This window comes from Nomia melanderi, chromosome 13, assembly GCF_051020985.1.
Source record: "Nomia melanderi isolate GNS246 chromosome 13, iyNomMela1, whole genome shotgun sequence".
Lineage (NCBI taxonomy): Eukaryota > Metazoa > Arthropoda > Insecta > Hymenoptera > Halictidae > Nomia > Nomia melanderi.
Window position 1 is genome coordinate 4,534,690 of NC_135011.1, and position 10,773 is coordinate 4,545,462.

General features: G+C 43.7%; 3 protein-coding genes across 6 annotated transcripts; 1 reads left to right on the top strand and 2 right to left on the bottom strand.

The window, feature by feature from the left end:
* The first annotated feature begins 124 nt into the window (after positions 1 to 124).
* On the top strand, positions 125 to 1,538 carry LOC116431651 (uncharacterized). Its single transcript, XM_031987414.2, has 5 exons — positions 125 to 508; positions 594 to 669; positions 728 to 967; positions 1,031 to 1,158; positions 1,270 to 1,538. Exons 1-5 carry the CDS (start codon positions 394 to 396, stop codon positions 1,536 to 1,538), a joined length of 828 nt encoding a protein of 275 aa, XP_031843274.2. The 5' UTR covers positions 125 to 393.
* Positions 1,539 to 1,572: 34 nt separating this feature from the next.
* On the bottom strand, positions 1,573 to 3,540 carry LOC116431649 (luciferin sulfotransferase). The gene is made up of 5 exons (XM_031987412.2): positions 2,755 to 3,540; positions 2,539 to 2,635; positions 2,181 to 2,482; positions 2,027 to 2,121; positions 1,573 to 1,866 (listed from the first exon to the last, which is right to left on the bottom strand). The coding sequence occupies exons 1-5, from the start codon at positions 2,945 to 2,947 to the stop codon at positions 1,573 to 1,575; spliced, it is 981 nt and encodes a 326-aa protein (XP_031843272.2). The 5' UTR covers positions 2,948 to 3,540.
* An 85-nt stretch (positions 3,541 to 3,625) lies between these two features.
* On the bottom strand, positions 3,626 to 10,209 carry LOC143175208 (uncharacterized). 4 transcript variants are annotated; one of them, XM_076373153.1, is made up of 4 exons: positions 9,166 to 10,209; positions 4,976 to 9,084; positions 4,727 to 4,901; positions 3,626 to 4,651 (listed from the first exon to the last, which is right to left on the bottom strand). In XM_076373153.1, the coding sequence occupies exons 2-4, from the start codon at positions 8,999 to 9,001 to the stop codon at positions 4,428 to 4,430; spliced, it is 4,425 nt and encodes a 1,474-aa protein (XP_076229268.1). In that variant the 5' UTR covers positions 9,002 to 9,084; positions 9,166 to 10,209; the 3' UTR covers positions 3,626 to 4,427. The 4 variants fall into 4 exon arrangements, with proteins under 4 accessions (XP_076229268.1, XP_076229267.1, XP_076229266.1 ...); XM_076373152.1 differs by having other exon boundaries at positions 4,976 to 9,087; XM_076373151.1 differs by having other exon boundaries at positions 4,976 to 8,283; positions 8,365 to 10,209.
* Positions 10,210 to 10,773: the final 564 nt, after the last annotated feature.

A 10,773-nucleotide genomic window follows, 5' to 3' on the forward strand; every position in this document is an offset into this window, starting at 1 on the left:
TGACTAAGGGCCGATACCTGCGGCCCAGTTTTTTTATTTCCGGATGATCCGTCGGGATGGGAAGTAAACAAAGTGAGGCTACCGAACGCCTCGAGGCCGTTTATTGCAGAGTTTGTAGGAAAAAGGTGCAGCAACTGCATCGACCAGATCGGAAACCGCATGAGTCACTTCTTATCAGCTCCTGGAGAATAAGAACAATTGCATCGGGACAATGAACGAGTTCGAATAATGTCGGCAAGATTTCGATGGCTGCTTTGTTATGAACGGGATTCGATGTGATTCGATAAGTGAAATATTGGAATATGATTGGAATATTTATGAATGCAGAGTGATATTTATTTCGGAGGAATGTAGGCGGAGAAATCGCAATGCTTCGAGTATTAGGATTGTAGAATGTACAGAACAGCATGCGCGGAATGTTTGATCGATTCAGTTCCGGTGCAAAGCTTTTTGCTAGCAGGATTGTTCGCATTTATGTCGGGCATGGGAGTTTACGATGACGAACGTGGTAAGATGAGTAATATAATCGGTGAACAATGGATTTTGTATGTAGTATTTCTAAAAACGTACAGCAGGGTAAAATGTGTTTGCAGATTCAGTGGAAGAACGATTCATATGGCTGCTCAGATTCGCGAAATTCAGGAAGATTAAAGACTTCCTGTCGAAAAAGTGAGTAACACAGCTCGAGAACACGATGGTGTCGACGTAATTGCAATTGTAATTGCAGCCGAACGATCGATTTGCGTTATCCCACGGAAAATTTGAGTACGCCGCTGACTGCGGCTATCGATCGCGACGATCCCCAAATTTTATCTCTGTTATTGGAGAAAAATTCCGCGGACCTGGATGAAACGATCACGCAACCTTATGGGAGGACCGCTTTGATGTACGCTTCTTACGTTTCGAGAGATCCGGAGATGTTGCAGGTGCTTTTGAAAAAGGGCGCTGATCTTCAAAAAACTGATATGTAAGAAGAAAATATTAAGTTACTATTAAGACTGACAATTATTGAAATAATTATATTATACAGTAGAGGCTGGACTTGTCTTCAATACGCAATCGTCGGAGAACGTTCGAAAAACTTGTCGTTTCTTTTGGATGCTGGTGCATCCTTAAATCAGCAGGATTTGCAAGGAAGAACGCCTCTTATGGTGTCTGGTAAATAAAATCAAGAAAAATCATTGTTACATTGCGGGTTTGATATATTTATAAAATTTCATTTTAATTGTTACATCTGCTGGGGCTGTTAATTAAATTTTATTTGTACAGTGTATCTATCGAATTTGGATATACTGACATATTTGTTGGACCGCGGTGCTGAAGTAGATACGAAGGACAATGCAGGTCTCACGGCTCTTCAGCTAGCCATTTTATCAAGGAAAAGGGACGCGGCAGTCGTTTTGATGGAAAGGGGTAGCGATAAATCTGTCGTCACTCCCAAAACCAAAGCTTCGATCCCGGAACTCTGTAGAACCAGTATGCCTAGAATTCTTCGTAGCGTCGAGCTGGAATCGAAGACTTTACAATGGAATTATTAAACAATTACTGTGGTACGAAAGATTATTCTTTCATTTAAAAGAAGAGATTCTGCGATGACAGTTGTTCCGTCGTTTGTTGATCAAACTCTTCGATCACACTCTCAGCCATTTCTCCCTGCCACTGATTCACTCTGCCACTTCGGATAAAGTCGCCATCGACGTCGATCAATTTCAGCTTGCGATTCATCTCGACCGCTTCCTCGTAGTTCACCGAGGGATTCGACTTCATATTAGCGAAACTGAGATGCTCCATCAGCGCTTTCACTTGATCATCCGACAGAGTCACGTTCAAAAACTTGGCGGAACGATGAATCACCGATGGCAAGTCCTATATTCCAAGAAAGCGTTCTTACCAATAGATTAATCCAAAACTAGACTGCGGGTGTTCATAAAAGTTCACATTTTTAAAGACCACTCGGCAGAAAACAGGATTTGTTGTTCATTTTGATATGAAAATAATTATTAAACGCGATTCTCTCGTTACTTACAGATTTCATGTCCTCGTACTTTAAGAATAATACATTGGAATCAGTTCTCCTGTTCCAAAAACCAAGGATATGGTCCCAGAATGGCGCAAAGCACACTGTTAGGTAGGAAACAAGAAGATTAAGCTTGATCTATGGTTTCTTTTAAGTGTCGTACCTTTCATGCCCAGGAAAAGACGACAGAAGCTATTGAAGTCCCCGCGATAGCCCTCCAGCAATCTGCAGTGATGATAATAAGAGACACAGGTGTCTTTTGGGTTTCTAGCGACGTAGACAATCCTCGGCTTCTTCTCGCCTGTCCGTAGCTGTCGCGGTAGCAAGCGGAATGGCAGATGGGTTTTGATGAAACGCGGACTGCTCCGAGTCTTCACGTAATTCACGCTGTCGGAGACCAGCTCGTGAAGCTTTATTTCCGGATGACGAGGTATGATCGTCGTGTAATCGAAGAGAATCGAATGCCTGGAAGCAAACGCGCGTTACCTTTCACGAACACGTTCAAAATTCTTCTAACTTACTCCAGAAATGGAAATCTTTCCGGCAAGAGGACTCTCGCTGCTTCGAAATCCAAATTGTTCGCGATGCACCAGATCATTTCTTGGGTCCACGTTGTACCTGGTTGAAAAATTTAATATTCAGTTCCTTGATTTATCTTAAAACATGTTCAGACTGTTGAATTTTGTTTAAATGGTTGATTTTAAAAAATCGGAGAATATAAAGAAAGGGACCTGTACCAGTTTTAGGGAAGCTGCAGACCCACACGTCGTCGTCCTTGACTTCAAAATCCTCAATCGCTTTCGCGAATTCCTCGTATCTCTGTGGCAAACAGACGCCATCCACAGTGACGTAGCCTTTGCGAAATTCACTTGTGAATTTTTCTCTGAGAATCTGCTCCAAATCTGCATCATCTTCCATCCGAAGAGCCATCCTTCGAGGATTTAAATTTCCGAGCGACTCGAGAACTGATTTGGCTGATCAAATTGATCGCAGAACGATTATACCTTACGACCTCTAGATTTATTTGTAATGGTCGTTGATCAGAGACGCTAGAACCGATTCTGTGAAGAGTAACCGTGGCATCCAAGCCAAGTTACAAGCTCTTATATTTCGTTTAAACGCGACACATTCCTGTCTTCGCGAACAGATCGACTGGCTCGAAAACCCTGGTTGTTCTTATATACAACGGGCAGCGATTAAGACGAAACGAGCTAATGTTGTTAAGCGGTTTTTCTTTCGGCGTTGCTTTAGTGGAACAAGGTTACAGCGGCGTTTTTCTCGAAAGGAATCGTTCTGAAGTGTACAAAACCTGTTGACTAATGCAAGGGAAATTATTAAAAAAGAATAGGATTCAACATAGAATCATCAGCAACGAAAGATAAGAAGAAAAGTGACCGCGAGTTTTCGGGTAATCTCTGTAAGACAACGAGAAGTTAAGCTAACGAAAATGGAACGCGTGAAGTGAAATCACTCGCGTTCCTCGCTCTAATATACAAAAAAGGTTTCCGATCTTTTTACAGAATTATGATAGAACGGCTTGTGTAAAACGGCGAATGGCGCATGTGCATAACGGTGGAAAAAAATCGGAGAAACGTTTATTGTACGGGCTCACTTTATTCTTAATTAACCGAACGGGTATAATCGTCATACAAAATGGTAAAATATTAGAAAACTTCGGGGGACTGTATCGTGTCTAAGTCTTATAATGAATAAAGGGATTGTGTACTGTGATTCAGGTACTAACAACTACTTTCGTTGTTTTTAAAGCATCTCGGTTTCCCATGGAACCGGCGGGCACACGGTCCGGAACATTTCCCCGTGATGGCAGGCTTCGTGGATATTTTACCAGTAAAATGCGAAGCCTCGACACCGTGAAAATGTTCCATTGTCTTCGTTCGACTTCCCGCTATCTTGTCGCCGTATCTAACGTACGTGCGCAACGTTCACTAAATATATTCTTAGTATGAAAATAACTTGGCAAGACAAACTTCTTTATATTTGATATAGATATATATATAATATGTATATATATATATATATAAATATCGGCAGATTCTAGGCACAGACCTTGTCAAACGACGCGTTATATAATACTTCGACTTCTTAGACACGCTATACGGGATGCTCGTAAATTTCCCGCCTCGACTCGCTCTGTGTTAAACACGAACGCGCGTCGCCTATCTAATAACTTAAACCGAACGAAACTGGAATAAACATTAATGAAATGTTAATACGTATTATGCGCGCATAGAATATAGAAGTGTCTTCTAAAACGAGATTCGATTAGCCCCTCCCGCAGCGAGGGGCAAACCATTTTGTACGTTTCTGTATCCTTGGTCGAGAGTCGGAGGGCTGCGATTCGCTGATTGATATTGTAACCCTAGGCAAGTCGTCAACGAGTCCCTGGACTTTACATGTTGGATATAACGCTGACGCTCTGGGACAGATCCACCTGACCTCTTAGTACCTTTTGTTGCAGCTTCTTGCAAAAGATCTTCGCCATCAGCTTGTTCCGTCGGGTCTCTTCTTGCTTCTCCTGCTGCCGCTTTCTCTGGCGCACCTCGTTCAAACGGAGATACCGTTTCCTCAGTCTCTCCCTGATCTCCTCTTCGCTCACCCGCTTCTGCGTGCAAACTGAAAGCAGAATTATTTATTTCTCTAACTGGAACATACGGAAAAGATTCTTCTTCGGCGAGAGTGCAACCTTACCAGTCGGTTTCGTAGAAGGCTTCGGCGATTTAAGTATGTTCGACGTGGTAGCCATCGCTAGCAGTTGAATCCGCTTCTCTTTTCGCAGCTGCCGCAGGTGGGATATTTCCGACATATATTGCCTGCGCGTTTCCGCGTTGCTTACGAAATCCGCTTTGTTCCTGGTCAGGTAATCCTTGAATCAGAATAGAATAAAATATTATTTCAAATGGTAACTTTGAGTAGTAGTTTATGCACCGAAACCCTTACCTGTAAGGTATCCTTCCTTGGCGAGCTCTTACTGGGACTAATCTTCTTCACCATGTTACAAACACAGCCATCAGGTTTGCTCCCGTTAACAACACGATTCGGTAATGGCACTTTCTCCTTCGTGAACGACAATTCGTAGGCGACTGCTTTCGGGTAAGCTTGACAGCTAGGCTGCTTCAAAGTCTGAGTAGCCGTGTTGGCGTTACAGCGATGACAGTGTTTACAACTCCTATCTGCGTCGCCCGCTTCTGGATAGCCCCTGCCGTACAACTCTTCGTTGTGTTTCACTGGTCTGTTGTGGCACGAGCAATCCTTCTCGCAATCGCATTTTGAGTTTTGTGCTTTGTACTGATTCTCAGGCTGCCCGTTGTAGCGAGGCCGAACGCGGACATTACGGTCCTCTTCTGGCCAATGGCCACAATGGCGAGTACCATTGTGCAGAGCCTTGCCAGCTCTATTCTCGCAAGAACAATCAGCCGAGCATTCGCATAACTTTGTGTAACCATTCTGTTCGAAGCTCGAGGCGCATCCGTTGCTCTCCTGATGGTACTTCGGGTTGGCTCTAAATGGTACTCGGCCTTTCTTTGGCTGATTGTTCTCACAGTTGCAAGCTGTAGTGCAGTTGCACCCTTTGCCATTCGCTTCGTCCCTCTCTTGAGCACAATACACCTTCTTCTGGCAATCTTCACATTTAGGACCATTATTCGTTTCCAGTGTCTGAGCGGCAGAACTCGTCTGACACCCCTTGGACATCGGTCTTTTGGCCTGGTGCTTGCAGTCGCAAGTGTGCCTCGTCTTCGAGGCGTTTATTTGATTCTTAGTCTCTTTCTGTTTCAGCTGACTGACCTCTTTATTAACACAGAGCCGAGTGGCCTCGGTAGAGCTCTCGATATCGCCATTAACGTGTTCCAACTGCGTCTGCGAATCCGTGGGACTGTCCTCTCTAAAATGTTCAGTATTCGCGTGCACCACTTGCACACTGTTAGTCTGATCCTTTTGTTCCTGGAGGCAGTACACGCATGTGGACACCATATTCTGAATAGCACAGTGCTTAGGGCATTGATTATCCATGTTGTTCTTGTAGCTGTTCTGGAAGTGCATCGCGTTGTGCGCTGGACACTTGATATAATGCACGATCTCTGACTGTATCAAAGCAGGTATTGTCGAAGTTTCCTGAGGTTCAGTCTGCACACCGGTGTTCACCAATTTCATGGTAGAGTGATGCATGTTCGAAGCGGACACGATCTCGCCGCCAGTTCTCGAGTGGGCACTGGTAACATTGGTCGCTGTTTGAGCGCAGCTGTTTCGCTTCTTGACCCTTTGAATCATACTGTGTGCTCGACTAGGTGGTCGAAACACAAGGTTGCAGTGGGAAGACCACGGTTCATCCATGGAGTTCATTTGTCCATCAGACTCTGTGCTTCGCAGGTAATCATCTTCTCTACCATGTATACGACTCAAAGGAGCAAGTGGTTTCTTGAAGTTTGTCGACCTCGACTTCCTAGGTGATATTCTGGGTCTCTCAACCCTCCGCGGTTCTTCCAACAACTTCTTCAAGTTCGATAAATAACTGATCTTGTTCGTGATCCAAATCAACTGCTTCCTTTTCTCCATATCCGCGTAACTGACCAATTTTGAGTCTGCAGAGTCTGAGTTCCCACACTTCTTCATCTCAAACTGTCTTTCCGACAAGGTCGCTGGCAGCCTCCATCCCACTGGATCTTCGGTATTGCTGGAACGAACGTTTCCCGACCTCCTCAAATTTAAGACCGCGTCCAGCAGCATCCTGTTGTGATCGTCTGGCGTACTGTTCGATAAACTAGAGTCTTGCTGCTTCGATATGCTGGGCATCTTGCATCTCTCCTTCACGCAGAATAAGTCTTTGTTAGTTTTGCGACCCCTTTGCGGGAAGAAGCATTCAGAACTCTCGCTCTTATCCGGCTCCGTATTGGTACTTCGACGACAATCATCGGATCTCAGGCCCATTCTTGCTTTTCGCCCATCGGTCTCCGTTCTGTCAGTATTCTTGTCGATCTTATCGCTACTGCTTCCTAAAACAACGTTCTTCGCAATGACTCTCCCGCTTCCAGGTGGCTTGCGTCCGCACGCGGCTCCTTTCTGCGTGTTCCAATCCCCCGAAGAGTCGCTCGTCGTGTGCTTCTTCGTCAGAGCCTGAAGAATCTCCGCCCTGTATACCTTGTTCCTAGCATGGTCCGGATTCCAGGGTACGTTATCCTCTAAATTATGCTCGATCTTATCGTCGGTGTATTTGGCGGTGATCAGTCTCTTTACCACATGGTGAATCAGTCTTTTCCTCACATCCTTGTCGCACTTGTTCGCATCCACCAAGCTCTTCAGGATGTTGACACTACGTTCTAGGTCCCTGACTAAACTATCTGAATCGCCCCAGAGTTTCTCGTTAATGCTGGAGCTGGTGTTCGGCAGTGTAGACTGAGACCTGCCGGTGTCCGTTGACGAGACATGACTGCCGCTTCCATTCAGTACATTCTCGTAGACGTGTCCAGGGAAGTATTCGAAGCTATTTGCTCGACCGGTTATGTTCTCCACTTCTTCCAGTTGAGGTGTCTGCGACCCTGAGCCGTGCTGAGAAGGCTCCGAACAGCTACGACGCGTCTTGGTCACTCTGATATGCCTGTTGGTGTCGCTGGTCTCGTTGACTCGCTGTTTCCTCGAACTTGGGACCTTGTACGTATCTCTGGAGTTCTTCATGATCACGGTCATGCTCTTCTGTAAACTAGTTCCTCTCTTTGGTAACGGCGGTTTCTCCTCGTCGAGAACAGAGACCTGAACGCCGACGGACTCTTGGCTGCACGCATTCAGACTCGTCTGTATCACTTTGTCGCAAGTGGAGGGCTTATTTACAATGGTGGCGATCGACGAAGATGAGTTGAACATCAACGGCAACCCAGCCCGGTTCTTGTCTTTCGCGTGCAAATTCAACTCGCTCTGGCTCCTCTTCAGCGTGAACTTTGACGCCGGTATGATCAACGTGTTCATCGATGTACTCTTCTTCAACGGTGAGGCTGGGGGGCACACGTTCTCCTTGTTCGTGAACTGCTTGCTTATCGTCCGTCTTACCTCTGTCTGCTTTACCGCGGGGATTTTGAAAGGAAATGGCAATTTGGGGGTATCATTGTTTTGGTCCCTTCTTGAAGTTTGTAAAGGAGAGTCCTGTTGTTTGAAGTCTTTTGGTAATGTCCTTTCATTGGAATTTATAGTATTCCCTGCTATTATACCTGACAAATGATTCTTTACTATAGGAGTGATCTCGATTTCACTTTCAGAACCTGAAATGTTTCCCAACAGGGGAGTGGAGTTGGCATCAGGTGTAACAGTTTTAGAGTTCCTCTGTGCTCCTGCAAGCTTACCAGAGACTCCGGATTCAGTGGTGCCCTCAGGATCTAATCTTAAAGCGGCTGAACAACCTCTAGCTAAAGCCATGCGTTCTATAGTACTTAATTTTTTGTCACCTTGTTTATTCTGGGGCAATGTGTGGAAGTATCCAACATCCGCACCACTGTCCCATTCAAGTGGTTTGTGAGAGGCAATGCTAGAAGTTGGAGAAGATACTTTACGCTCTACAGTCTCTGTTAGAAGTTCTGGATTCTCATTCTTCTCTTCCAAAATTGTTTCAGGTGTGTTGCGTTTCAAATCAGGGGATGGCGATTCCGAATTCGAGAGAGGTTGAACATAGCTAGTCGACGAATCTGTATTCGAGGACTGACCTATTAAGGGAGGTCTTACCCATCTCCTTCTTTCTCTAGGCACGTATGAACGCAAGTTATATTCCTCTCCGATGCAGTCTTGTCTGCCAGCTGCTAGTTTTGGATTTAACTTATATATGCTGTAATAATATTTAATGGCTTCTGGCGATGTATTGGTCGGGGGCAACGAAAAGTATTGATCCAAATTCGTGTTCTGTGAATACTTTTGATAATATTCCATTACCTGATTGGAGAGGCTATTGTTTACCATGCCCAGTTTCAGCTTTGGCTGTGAAGCCATCACTTGCAGACTCTGCCATGGCGCAGAACCCGAGGTGCACACCGAATTATCAATCGTTCGTAACTCTCTCGAGCGCGGCAAATCTTCTGAAGCATCAAAATCTCTCAGACGATTCTCGCAACTCGACGCAGAGTCATAATCCATAATCAGTATCCTATGCGTACCTCATCTCGCGTTAACCGTTTCGTACGCTGTCACATCACGACGAGGAACAATCCTCTCGTGGAATATCGCACGGAAATGTTACATAAACCAACCATTGTCCTTCCAATTGAAAATACCTGAATTCTCCAAACGGTGAGATCCGAGAAAGAGGTTACGACGCTATCGTGAACAGACTCGGGCACAGAACCAAACCCAGTTCGTACGTAACAAACTTTACACCGAACGATTAAACGTTTATATTGTCTTCGAACTGTGCCATTTCCTTCATTGACACTTTATTCAACCTTTCCGTGGCGTTACACGGTTTCTGATCGTTCAAAACGAGAACCACGATTATTGTTTACATTTCTTCGAAAGCGCAATCGTAAATTAGCGGCGTAAAACACACTCGTACCGTTGAATCCGTGTTGAAACGCGCACACAGGCACAAGAATGCCATCTAGCTGGACGCGGACTTGCCATTGGTAGAGCACGACATTGTATTCACATATATAAGATACATTTCTCTTGCAAATCGTTAGTACTGCAGTTTCCCGCTATGAATTCATTTCCCTCCACACGCCAACAACTCGTTGTCATCCCCTTTATTTAAAAGAGGGGTTGCAAGGTATGTCATTTGAATTTTAATTCATGTTATTTGAACGGTACGACAAGCTACCGTTAAAAAAACCGTAAAAAATTGAATCAAACTGTGAAAAAGTAATTGAAAGGGCAAATTACAATTAAAAATTGAATCTGCTGGCTAAAAATAATTTACTACAGATTTCAGAAATGATATAATACGTTTAAATTATTGTCTTTTTAGTCTGTCGATAGTTAATAACAAACGTACACTACATCCGCTATAAATGTATATTTTCTAACCGAATTGTTAATGAAAATATATAATGTTGATGTGAAATTGTTTGTTATTATACTCTGCAAGGATTTCAGACAACGGTAAACGTTAAGCTGTAGCAGTGAAATATTTAATAAAATAAAAAAACTAACCGCAAAAAGAACGACGATCCGTTAAACACTGCTGATCGGTTTGGGCGTTTCGCCGTAACTGGCGCCAAAAGTCCTTCCCATTGATTTAGTCGAAGTGCAGCCAATCTGTCGGTAACGTAGATTGTAGACAAAGTCAATTCCTGTTTCTTAGTAGAAATTAAAATATTAGAAATTGTTTAACTATACATTTTAAATTTCTTTTGTTAATAACCGTGATATTCTTTTTGTAAATAGTTAGTTAGGAACAAGCCGTCATAGAAGTCGGTCGATAAAAATGTTTCAACATTATAATTTAGTGAACATTGTAAATAAACATACTGAATAAAGAAACACGCTACGTACTTTAAATTTATGTCAGAAATATGTTATATCGATCATAAGCCTCAGATGGTTATAGAGATGTTGTTCCTACACTGGATAAAACATCTCTCTACTTTGTTCGATCACATAAAATCAAATTACTTTCTTGGATGCATTAACTTCTGATAATTGCCGTAATCGTCCGATGGAATTAACAATTAAAACGCTCTTCAAAATCAATAATACATTTACGCGATTACTTACAAGTATCATACGTAAATGAACGCAACAATTCTTCCATTTCGAATGCCCAACAG